The sequence below is a fragment of the Anabrus simplex genome, chromosome 5, assembly GCF_040414725.1.
Source record: "Anabrus simplex isolate iqAnaSimp1 chromosome 5, ASM4041472v1, whole genome shotgun sequence".
NCBI classification, from domain to species: Eukaryota; Metazoa; Arthropoda; class Insecta; order Orthoptera; family Tettigoniidae; genus Anabrus; species Anabrus simplex.
Window position 1 is genome coordinate 189641217 of NC_090269.1, and position 13233 is coordinate 189654449.

Consider the following 13233-nt stretch of genomic DNA (forward strand, 5'->3'; position numbering starts at 1 on the left):
TCCTAGCCATTTTCAGTTTCAAATTGCTAGTAATCCTCTGAAAATATATTTCACCTCAAATCAGGTGAAATCTGCAAGAGACATTCCGCCTAAATGTTTAAAATTCGCTAAGATTCCTGTGTCTTGTCGCATGTACGTATACGTCAGTCATGCCTCCATGCCGTACAGCTAGTCGCCCAGGAAGCCACACTTCGCTCCCATACAGTCAGCGTTCCAGTATTACCTACAGTCTAATGATGTGATCAGCTGCCACCCCCAGAGGCCCGAGTTCGATTCCCGGCTCTGCCACGAAATTTGAAAAGTTGTACGAGAGCTGGAACGGGTCAACTGAGTAGGGGTGGGATCGATTTCCACCTCAGCCATCCTGGAAGTGGTTTTCCGTGGTTTCCCACTTCTCCTTCATGCAAATGCCGGAATGGTACCTAACTTAATGCCACGGCCGCTTCCTTCCCTCTTCCTTGTCTATCCCTGAAGAGTCTGAAGCTCCAGGAAAGGCCCTTGAGGCGGTAGAGGTGGGATCCCTCGCTGAGTCCGAGGAAAAACCAACCCTGAAGGGTAAGCAGATTAAGAAAGAAAAAAAAAAAAGAAAAAAAAAGGTAAAAAGGCCTGAATATTGAAGTCGGAAGCTAATCGATATCTGTTATCGAAAGTTTGACAGGAGGTACTGGAATGCGAGCCCGAGTCAGCCAATGAGATCCCAACAAGTCTCGTTGGCACTTGTCTTGTCGGCTTTCTGTAAACATGGCGGCTGAGGTGAGGTGGCTTTGCATAGCGGCATTTATTGTGGTCAACTTAAATGAAGTTTTTAGCAGTTCTCCATTCAGAAGATTCGAGTATAAATACAGTTTCAAGCCTCCCTACTTGGCACAAAAAGATGGCACTGTCCCGTTCTGGGAATATGGAGGAAGTAAGTCAATGTTGCATCGAGAACAGCTGTACACGCACTGGTACTCTCATGTTACCAGATGGTTTTCGAAATATGATGTATAAATTGCAAAATTGAATTATCGAGTGTTTTTGTGGTGTAGTACGTAAGTTGTAGAGGCAGATGTTTCTACATTCTTCAGTCAGGATCGTTATACTATGTTGGTAACCTGTATAACTGTAATTGTTTGCAATTTTACACTGTTTCTGTTTTTCTAGATGCTATTGCAAGTGCTGAAAACGTAAGGATAGCACCGTCATTGAAAAGCCAAAAAGGTATTGGAATTTATCGCAGTAGCAATTGTAACAGTTCGAGTGTAAGTTTTATTTTCTTCTGTAACTGGGAATTGGTGTTCTAGGTGCTATATGGACAAAATCTAAAACAAATTTCGATTGGTGGGAAGCTGATATTGTTTTCCGTGTTACCGGACGTGGAAGAATTGGAGCCGATGGCTTAGTGAGTACATTCATAATATAGTGAGTCGATTCATAATATTTACCACCTGTTCTTTTTTCTTTGCTTCTTTTTTTCTTTCTTTTTTGATTGGTTTGTTCTGTCATGAAGCTTTGTTCCTGTTATTCTTGTGATACAGTTCCTTTATAATATATTTTAAACTGTTTTGTTGTTCATTGCATAACCACAATGTACAGGCAGGCAGGTAGTCTTAGCAAACTTCAAGTGCTGGCTTAACGCTTTAATCACTGAACAGCTGTGGTTAGTATTGACATAAGTCCATGCCCTTACTTACTTCCTTCTCTCTCTCTCTCTCTCTCTCTCGCTCTCTCACTCTTCTCCTCCACTCAACGTGGTGCTTGGGAGTGCTGTTTTTCTCATGTCTACTGTCTTGGTGAATATTCAACACACCAAATTCAGTGTGTTCGAAAAAGTTGTGTTTTTTCCAGTCCTAATAACACTGGGTGATTACTGTTAGTGATAAGTAGCCGCCGTTGAATTGCAAACCTCCGTACCCACGGCAGGATTTTAATTGGAGTTTGTTTAGATCACGTGTCGACCTCAATTTACCGATAGTGATTAGTCAGGATGCCTGTTAGTGACACAGTTACTCGTAGTAGTGACTGTTTAGGTTCTGCTACACTGGGAAACATAAAATGTATGTTGCCTTCATCATTGCTCTCATATTAATTGCTTCACAGTTGCCATGCCTGCTAGAGAGGGTAGTTACTGTATATCGCCAGGATGAGTGGCTCAGATGGTTAAGGCCCTGGTTTTCTGAATCCACACTGGCAAATTCAACCCTGGCTCAGTCTGGTGGTATTTGAAGGGGCTCAGTTCTGTGTTGGTAGATCTACCGGCAATTAAAAGAACTCTCGCGGGACTAAATTCCGTACTTTGGCATCTTTAAAAACTGTAAAAGTAGTTATACAGTAATAATGTTATTAGTTTTATATATCATACAGGTTTGGTGCTATTTGACTTGGTTCATAATTTATCACTTCATTGGCTACAGTTTGTAACATCACTCTTTTAGTTCTGGTTTTCTCAGCAGTTAGCTTATGGCTCTGTGCAGTGGATTGTGGCCCTTCTGCAGCAGCTTTTGTTAGTTTTTCAGCAGTTTTAATGAATGGATTTTTTGTTTGTTTCGTTTTTGTATGTTTTAAATGCTATTATACTGCCTCTGCTTCATGTAAATTATTTTTCAGTGGATGAATTTAAATTAGCCTGTTGTAGAATGGAAGCTAAACTGAATACATTTACATACCAGTATTGGAGCAGTTGCTGGGCTAGATGAGCATAATTTTCTCCAGGCTATAATATCTATGTATTCAACTTCTCATATATTTAGTGGCAGTGCAACTTTGGATTTAATACCTTCTGGCAAATAATTTAAATCTTTGTGTGATATCACATGGATCTATTCAGAATATGGGGAAATCAGTGTGACCTTTGGAGTACCTTCCTGAAGATGCTGAAACAGGTGACTGAAAAGGTGGCATGTGTGAGAGCTGGCAGCAGTGAGGTGCACTGGCAGGTGGGGGGGGGGGGGGGGGGAGGGGGGCTAGGACCCCCCCCAAAATGTTTCCTAAAACTAGAGCGAGGATCAGCCGTTGTTTTACATACGGTACAAACAACTTAAGAACTTACGCCGAAATGTTAAATTACTGTAGCGACAAGTAATCTACTAGCAAGGCTCAGTAGGACCATACATAATTCTCTATATTTGTACTTATTGAATGAAAGGAAAACACTTACCAGGCGATTTGACCCTGAGGTTAGAGGTGCATGGCTGTGAGCTTGCATCTGGGAGATAGTGGGTTTGAATCCCAATGTCGGTAGCCCTAAAGATGTTTTCCGTGGTTTCCCATGTTCACACCAGGCAAATGCTGGGGCTGTACCCTAATTAAGGCCACGGCTGCTTTCTTCCAACTCCTAGGCCTTTCCTATCCCATCGTCGCCATAAGACCTATCTGTGCCCGTGCCACGTAAAGCCACTAGCAAAAGGAAAATGCTTAGGATTGTGTTGCGCGGGGATATTTCCCTATAGAGGCCTCAGTATTGGGAATGTAACCATGTGTTGGCAAATGTCAAGAGATGGTGAAAAGGGCAATTAGCAAGGGATTACTCAGTAGGGGTCCAGAATGTGACCACCAAGGTAACAGGGGCCACCTGCCAGAAACAGTTGCAAGCTTACAACATTGTCAGCTTTTGCACACCAGTTTCAGGAAACAACAATGCTCTAGCAATCCTGAGGTTGTACAGTGGTTGAGGGATGTGCTGTGTTTAAGTTGCAGCGTTGGGAAGACTGTGCCAGAATTGTGAGCTACACGTTATTTCCTCATTTTGTGCCATATAAGTAACGTTTCTTGAAGATGGACCGTGTTGTCACTAAGAAGCCAAAACTATGTGCATCCTCGGTAAGTTATGAAAAAGTTTTTTATTCTAACAGTAGCATGACAGATCGCGGATGCGTGCCTAAGTTCTATAGGTAGGCCTATATATTTTGTCAAATGCCTGGGGATTGATTGGAACCTCAAATGGCACCATCAAAAGTGCGGGTAACTATTTTGAAATTAGCGGGCGTGATAACAGTTCCAATGGTTCTGTCTTCTCATCAAGACAGCCGAGGCTTGAATCGCATTCGATGCATGAAATATTTTTTAAAATGGAAATTTGCGTTCTGTTGATTTGGATTCTACTTAAAACTCTAGATCCCGTCCCTTATCTTTCTTCAGTACTTTTGAGCCATAACTGCATCGTTGGTGGTGGTGTATTTTGAGTATCCAACCATTCTTTGGGCATACATTGTGCCTTAAATGGTGAGTGGATACAGTGGCGTACCCACAAAATAATTTTGGTGGGTAGGGTATAAGTCCAAGCCAGTACCATGGGTACAACTTTTCCTTGGAAGGGGTTGTGAAAAGATTTTTTATTTTTAGTTGGAATTTGCTTTACGTTGCACCATAGGTCTTATGGCGATGATGGGAATGGAAAGGGCTAGGAGTGGGAAGGAAGCAGCCGTGGCCTTAATTAAGGTACAGCCCCAGCATTTGCCTGGTGTGAAAATGGGAAACCACGGAAAACCATCTTTGGAGCTGCCGACAGTGAGGTTCAAACGCACTATCTCCCGGGTGCAAGTGCACAGCTGTGCGCCCTTAACCGCACGGCCAACTTGCTCGGTGGATATGAAAAGAAAGCCAGTCCTACAGAGTGCAGTGACGGATTTTCAGTAGATATTTATTGTTTTGTAACCATGCACAATCATAGCTTCTGTACTCTTAATATAAACCGGCTGCAGTATTGAAACTGTTTGTAAAATTGATATAGTTTTTCGTTTGTGAGGAAGTAGAATCTTCATTTAATTTGTCTTCTTAAAAAGAAGGAACCACTTTGGTACTACGCCCTGTGAAGGTCGTCGATATTTCGATTACAGGAGACTCGAGGCCAACTCTACTGCACCCACAGACAAGGCTGTATCTTCCCCATCCCATGCCTTTCTTAACTCTGTCAGTGCCGGGAATCAAATGCAGAATGCCTTAAGTCAAATTCTAAAATAAGGAGACCTAAAAGTAACCAGCCGGCCCCGCGGTGTAGGGATAGTTTGCCTGCCTCTTACCAGAGGCCCCGGGTTCGATTCCCTGCCAGGTGAGGGATTTTTACCTTGATCTGAGTGCTGGTTTGAGATACATTCAGATCACGTGCTTATAATTGAGGAGCTATCTGACACTGAGATGGCAGCCCTGTTCTAGAAAGCCAAGAATGATGGCGGAGAGGATTTGTCGTGCTGACCACATGACACCTTGTAATCTGCAGCCCTTCGGGCTGAACAGTGGTCGCTTGGTAGGCGATGGCCCTTTGGGTCTGTTATGCCATGGAGTTTGGTTTGTAAAAGTTAACAGAGAAGGAAACGACACCCCTGAAAGGCTCTTTAGCTTCCAGCTAGTTCTTCTGCCCGGTCTCGTGCATTTAGGACAGTTGGAAAACGTATGCCTTAATAAATGCTCCTCATAAAACCTTTGTAAAAATACTAACAGCATCTATTTAAAACAATAATCACAGACGCCTCCTTTTCATGTGGCTCAGTTGATTGAGTTGCTGTCCTGAGTCCAAGTTGGCAGGTTCAAATCCTGGCTTGGGTCGGTGGCCCTTAAAACGGTGTTGAAATGGCAACAGCGCCATGTACTTGGTTTCTGGCATGTTAATAAAAATGAGATATACTGTAACTGTATACTATTATATTCTCTATCCCAGACTTGCGAGGGAAACTAATTAACAGTTTGCTTTACGTCACACCGATACAGATAGGTCTTATGGCGATGGTGGGATAGGAAAGGCCTAGGAGTGGGAAGGAAGCAGCCGAAGCCTTAATTGAGGTACAGCCCCAGCATTTGCTTGGTGTGAAAATGGGAAACCATTTCCAGGGCTGTCGACAGTGGGGTTCGAATCCACTATCTCCCAGATGCAAGCTCGCAGCTGCGCGGCTCTAACCACGAGCGAAATTAATAGGATAAAGTAAACCCTACCTAGCATATTGTCCCCTTCTCCGGGGTCGCTCAGTCGGCGGAGCGAGAGTCCCAAAGGGTGGAACGTTCGCAGGGCCAACTTGACTGTTTCGGGACAGACCTTCAGAATTATTTATATTTGCAGGGCCATAGGTAACGGGATAGGTGACATAACATGAAAAAAAAAAAAATTGGAACAAAATAACAATAACATTTATTAAAATATAAAACAGTCGATAGTGCATAAGAAAAAGGAATAAAAAACTATTTACATAAATATAGCTCAAATCGACTGCTTCTGGTTTGCAACATGAATATAAGTCCACAGCATGCTCATGGGTTCCATTTGATTCAACCTGTCTTCAATTAAACACCATCCGAAGTCATACTCTAGGTCAAATCCTCAATTTATGTAACTGTAACATTGAACCAATCATAATGTTAGCGACAATGTCGTTATGACCCATAGTGCTACATTAGATCATGAAATTTTACCATATTCCCTTGTGGGATAAATTTTTACAAATTTCTCTACCTCTTCCTATAAGTTTTGGGTAAATTCCCATCAATTAATTCTCATTAAATTACCATGTCCTTTTTCTGAAAATATCAATTATTTATATTTTTCTAGAAATTTCCTTCATCTCGTTTTAAAGAATTCAGTAATATTTTTACCTTTATTTTTTTTTTCCAATTCTCAGAAAATCCGCGTACAAAATACTTGGAAAATCTCTGAACATTATCGTAAGAAAATCCTCTTGATCTTACATGAAAATTCTTTACAATACCATTGGAAATTCTTTGGCAAACTTCCCCTCCTTCATAGATTACGTTAGATTGTATTCCTTTTATAAACCACATTAAATGATTATTTACTGGCTAATACACTGTGGATAGATAGTGTCGCGTAGCGAAACGCGTAATCAACGTAAACTAACATTCCAGTGGACAATAAATCACATAAGAAGAATCACTAAAAGAATTTACACTTATTGAAACACATGGATAACCTGTCACACAATAACACAATCTCCCCCAAATATTTATCAGCAGATTTTATCATATTGTCGAAGTTTCTGTGGAACAACAGAGGTGAAAGAAGGTGCCGGGATATGAATTAAAATTTCATTAAAGGTTATATTTTCGAAAATAGCAAAACTTAACAATTTTCACATAGAATTTCACAAGTCAACAAATAACCGACACTCAGGTACAAGACCAGGAAAAGCCAAGATTTAGAGACAATTTTTACAATCTGGGCTTCAAGCCCCAAGTTTTACAATGTCTCAGCTCACAAACACATATTTACCAAAGGGCAGAAATCCCCTAATAACATGGATCACTTGCTCCCGCCCAGCAATGTCAAGCCTCCTAGAGGCACATTTCCAATACTTTAAAGAGCTGATCCGCTCTCAGTTTTCCAAGCCCGTTAAAGGCAATACCAGGCCTTACCCTAAATTGCCATCAAGGCACGACTTACACAAAATGAAACAGGGGTATCTTGTATCCAGCCTACTGGGCCTTAGTAGAAAAATAATAGGTTAAGTAAATGGCCCAAAATGCAAAAATGAATGGAGACGTGAATTTGCACTCCTACATGAAACTTCTTAAAACCTAAGAGGTACCGAGCTCGATAGCTGCAGTTGCTTAAGTGCGGCCAGTATCCAGTATGATATAGATGTTGATTCCCATAGGGAATCTGAAATATTTGTTCCGAATGAGTAAATTTATAATACCAATATAAATGGTCCCTTATTGGACATCATAAATTTTCCAGCTAACTCATTCTTGTTGCCAGCGTTTCGCCCCCATGTGCTAGGCTGGGCTCATCAGTTGGTACCTAGCACACCTACCAAGACGCTGGATAGTGCATACCATGGAGGCCACTGCGTAGGCTAATTGTAGCTACCGGCAGTGCCAATACACTAAGAGAGACTTTGTCTCATTATCAAAAATTGATGCCTGCTTGGCCATCAGATGATATAGATGTTGATTCCCATAGGTATCCAGTATTCGGGAGAGTAGGTTCGAATCCCACTGTCGGCAGCCCTGAAAATGGTTTTCCGTGGTTTCCCATTTTCACACCAAGCGGCTGTACCTTAAGTAAGGCCACGGCCGTTTCCTTTCAACTCCTAACCCTTCCTTGTCCCATCGTCGCCGTAAGACCTATCTGTGTCGGTGCGACGTAAAGCAAGTAGCAAAAAACCTAAGAGGCACTAGGCCGATGAAACAGGGGCTATTCCCAAACTATGGAAGTGACTCGTATAATGAATAAATTTAACACATTAAGGAAGAGTAGAAAATCAGTTACCAAAACGTAGTCACCTCGAGACAAAATGAAGGGGAGCTCGAGAGGGTAAAGCACTCTCTATCCCCGATTTACAGTTACAGATATATGCAGTTTTTACATAAACTGGAAGAAATTTACATGTTTATAGAGATGGGTTACATGGTAAAGGTTTCGGACCTTCCCCGCGGGTTAAACTGGTGAGCTAGCAGAAAATAACGATGTTAAGCGGCCATTACCTTACTGAAGAACTGCTGCCTGAAGAAAGAGGCGCTTCCCGCCTCCTGCTACACGTCCATACACTAAGTTAGATGTTGATGAAATGGCCCAGAGACAAGAAAATTAGCAGTTTTTATACCCTCGGGGAAGATTCGAGACCTTTCATGAATAAGTAAGACACACCCACAGGCTTTTATTGGCTATAGTACACAGTTACACACATAATCGAAGAAGGCATATGGGATTGGCTGAAAATTAATTACAGAAATAATTGATTGGCCAACTTCAAAACTGGCAGAAAAAAAAGATTAATATTGCCAACCCACAAATGAAAGAACGAAATTTAGTAATAAGAAAACTTATGAGTACAAAATATCTTCAAGAAAGTTCCCTCACTTCGCACCAGGGTGCATGATCATAGTTTTTTAGTAGAGACATCTATGAGAGAATGTCCAAACTTCTTGATAAATAGAAAACAAAAACAAGTCGAAATTCACACAGTGACATCTTCAGAGCAAAGGTTTAAGTAGGTCCAGTTTTAAGTTCAGTGGTTCTCCTGTAGAGGAGTACTTTAAGGCGGAAAATTCAAATGTGCGGTGTAGAGGTGTACCAGCCAGTATAATTATTATTCTATTATTATGTCTCCCTTCAGAATTAGGTTGAAGACCCTCGCATTATTTGCAGATAATAGCAATGACTCATCATGACCTGTGATGAATGACAAAAATATGATGAATAAAAAAAATCTAAGAAATAATCATTACCACCATCATTTAGGGATACATCGAAGAATGCACTCGTAACCTCAGGGAAAGATAAAACAATTATAGTCATACTTTACATAATATAAGTTGTTCAGCGAATATTTATTATTATTCCCTGAATAATTAAATATCAGCATAAATCACAATATACTCACGACTAACATGTACCCTAGCGGTCACCATGTTGTCTAATATCATCATAAAATTTTATCATCACAATCATCGCTCACGTTTAATTCTCAACAACCAGTTTAAATTGTTCCGACTCATTACTATTATTATTATATCCCTGATTGTTACTCCTAAACGCATCTTGATGAGCTGCCTACTGTCCACAGCTATCACCTTCCTTTCTAAGATTAGTCTTACTTCACAAATCATTATCAAAGCTTCGATTTTATTATTGTTTTAACATAATCCAATAAATGATATCCTTATCGTCATGATTTTTAGCCTTCATTCCCCCGCAGTTCATTTGGAAGACCTTAATTACTCGAACCTCATGAAATTCACTAAGAACTGGGGTCATCAATCACTGAACCAACACAGCAATATTCCAAGAAATGCACAAAATGAAACTACTATGACTACTCTACCACCACCACCACCACCACTACTTAAATACTACATATCTAACTAATCTACATTTCATTAAATATGAATACAATCCAACTAGCAATCTACTGAATGAGAAGAAAATGTGACGAGTACTTATTATTCCGATGTAAATCTCCGGCGTCTTGAATGTAGCTGTAGATGTCGGTTCCTCCTCCGGATTATGGTGGATTGTAGATGAACAAATTCATTGTGCTGGTTCACACACGTTGGCTTAACACATCAGGATTCTTGTAAAGTCAAATAGCGTAGAATCACTCCAGGGGTGTTTTAGAGTTCCCCAGGATTTCCTTCTTGGTCGCTTCATGATGGCGGCTGGTCTTCGTTGGTGTTGCTGAAACTAAAATTTATTATTAAAATTTGATCCACACTCGTTGTAGATTAACAGTGTGTCTTACAGTACTTAACTGGCGCAATGATGTACACTTTGGTTCAACCCTACTAAAAGCTTCAAATCTTGAGCTCATTTATCAGTTTATAACACATCGTTGAGTTGTCGGAATCTCGAATAATCCACTGTATTACTGATAAAGTGATGTTCCTTGGCCAGGTTTGTTCTCGAAGATTCTATTTCAGTGATGCTCTTCCCTCGTGATTCATACTAGAACATTCCACAAATTTCTGCGGCAACACTTGACGTAATGTGTTCTGACTGTCCGTGGTTTGGAAAGTTCCACCCAGGAAAATGTGCGGCAATAATATATCGCACTAGGCTGAGTCGTCGACACGGAAAATTAAATTAGCACTCTTAAATATCATAATCGTCGTGCAGTACTAGATTGTACTCAGTTAAAACCACACTTGTTCGCTTTCTCTACTGGAACTGTGCTGTTCGATGTCTCTTCTAAAACTGTACAGTTTGCTGTCTCTCTTCTGGAACCACACTGTTCGCCATCTTTCTAGAATAATTCTCCGACCATCCAGCAGCTTCACTAATTTTCATTGGTCGTCAGCTATTCTGCGACGTGATTCGTTCTAAAATCAGATCAAAAATTAGATGTTGGCTTTTCAGGCGTTTGCTCTATTAACCAGCATTTCGTCTTAGGTCTGACACTAGACTCATCAGAGTGGGATGTGTCAGACCCTACCCACTGATGCTGGGGTGTATGCAGGTGAACTTATCAGAAGCCTCTTATGTGGCAAATTTGGAGCAGATCTTTCTGGAATGTCACTCCCCTTGGCTTCCGGCTTGCTAGGTGACGTAAACCCTATGACGTGCGGTGACCTTGATCGCCTGACCCATCTCTCTCTCGTCCGCAGCGGAACTGCACAGTAATCAGCTGGTGCTTGCTCACGCGTAGACCCGTATTACATTACGAAAATTAAACCAACCTCTCTAAATCCAATAAAATACCATTTGGACGGGTACAATATGTTGTGACGTGTATTTTTCTTTACAAACTAACAAAATATCTATACCCATAACCCTTACATTCTATAATTATTTTTGTTTATTTATTTATTTATTTATTTATTAGTGCCTTTTTTACAGTAGCGAAGTTAGTGTTCGAGACCCTGTCGTACACTAAACCGCATACTAATCAGAATGTTAAATAAAATACTGAGATACTTAAAATAGTTAAACATACATAAATTAATAGAATTGAAAATAAATTTAAATAAATTACTAACTAAATTAATATAAAAACTCATTAATATTAAAAACTCTTAAAAATGACTAATCCTCAGGCACGCACACATTCATACTTCAACTATTCAATCAACTGTCCTCAGCAGTAGTCTCGGCAGGTGACCTTAAATCTTGGTAAAGAGCTAGTTTCTCTGACCTGAGCTGGCAGGGAATTCCATAATCTGGCGCCGGTCACCACAAATGATCTATTCATTTTATTTGTGCGGTGCAGAGGAATAGAAATAAATAGAAATAAAGATTCTAGAACGTGTATTAAGTTGTGAAATGATGATGCATTGACTGACTTTCAGCTAACTCTCTAAACACTATCGTTAAAGTGTGTACCTGCCGACGTTTATCAGGCTTCAGTCATGAGACAGCCTGATAGTATGGGGTGATATGAACATCGTACCCAATATTGTAAATAAATCACAGGCAGGAATTCAGTGCTCGTTGAAGTTTAAGTGTTTCTTCTCTCGTCATGTCAACTAAAAGGACGTCACATTAATCAAGAGTAGGGAGAATGAGTGTCTGTATTAGTTTGGCCTTTAGCTCAAATAGAAATACTTCCCTCTGCTGTTTTAGAGGGTGAAGCACTCCAAAAATCTTTTTACGTATTTCTTTCGTGTGATCAGACTAATCAAGTGTTTCATAATTATGCCGAGATTTTTAACCATTTTACTGTAGGGAATAATTTTACCATTCAGTGGGATAGGCAGGATTGCGACATTGTTTGAGCAGCTCAATAATTTTCGTGATCCAATTATGATTGCCTTAGCTTTTGTGGAGTGTAGTATAAGAGAATTTCGTTGTGCATATATGCTGAGTCGTCGGAGGTCATTGTTAATATCTTGTCTTGCAGTTTCGATATATTTGAAGATCATATCAGATGTAAGGCTTTTCAGGCGTTTGCTCTATTAACTAGCGTTTCGTCTTAGGTCTGACACTAGACTCGTCAGAGTGGGATGTGTCAGACCCTACCCACTGACACTGGGTGTATGCAGGTGAGCTTATCAGAAGTCTATATAAGAGGCACAGTCTGATAACTGCATACGGGAGATAAATCTCCACAATGGAATTGCCCACTCTGACGAGTGTAGTGTCAGACCTAAGACAAAACGCTGGTTAATAGAGCAAACGCCTGAAAAGCCTTACATCTGATATGTTTTTGACATGCTCTATTGGTGAAAAATATCTAATTCCCTCCATCGGAATTTAGAATTTTCCATATTTGAAGATCATCAGCATAGAGGTCACAGATGGTATGTCATTGATATAAATACAGAAAAGTAAGGGCCTTAGAATACTGCCCTGTGGGGCACCACTTTCATTTTCCATTTAGAGGCCTTGTCATTTAATGTTACACGCTGTTGACGGTTACGCAAATAAGAACTAAAAAACCTAAGCCCAGCCAGGTCGAAATTTAGCAGTTACATTTTCTTTATCATAGTCGGAATTTCTATAGTGTCACAGGCGCTGCTGAAGTAAAGAAGTGAGAAGAGTATAGTGTGCAGTTATTTGTCCATAGCGTTTCTAATGTCTTCAGTAACCTTCAAAAGTGCTGTCGCGGTACTCCTTCTTAAATCCAGATTTCAAAGGGTCCAAAAGAACATTTTTATTTAGGTATTCCAGAACTGCTCGTATACAAAACGTTCAAAGGCTTTAGAAAGCGCAGGGAGTAGGGACACAGGGCGATAGTCAGAGGGTGATTGTGGGTCTAAACTCTTGGGTACCGGTATAATATTGGCTGTTTTCCAGACAGTAGGAAAAGGTCCGTTTAGTAAACAGTAGTTTAGTATGTGCATCAGTGTAGGCATGACTGCACCCATAATTTT

General features: G+C 40.5%; 1 protein-coding gene across 1 annotated transcript in view; it reads left to right on the plus strand.

Annotated features, from left to right (window-relative positions):
- Window positions 1–720: 720 nt before the first annotated feature.
- ergic53 (protein ERGIC-53) overlaps window positions 721–13233 on the plus strand; it is a 202836-nt gene continuing 190323 nt past the window's right edge. Inside the window, exons 1-3 of the mRNA XM_067147234.2 lie at window positions 721–907; window positions 1144–1200; window positions 1284–1381. Of these exons, the coding sequence (XP_067003335.1) occupies window positions 742–907; window positions 1144–1200; window positions 1284–1381 (321 nt within the window). The 5' untranslated portion in view covers window positions 721–741. The remainder of the gene's footprint in view (window positions 908–1143; window positions 1201–1283; window positions 1382–13233) is intronic.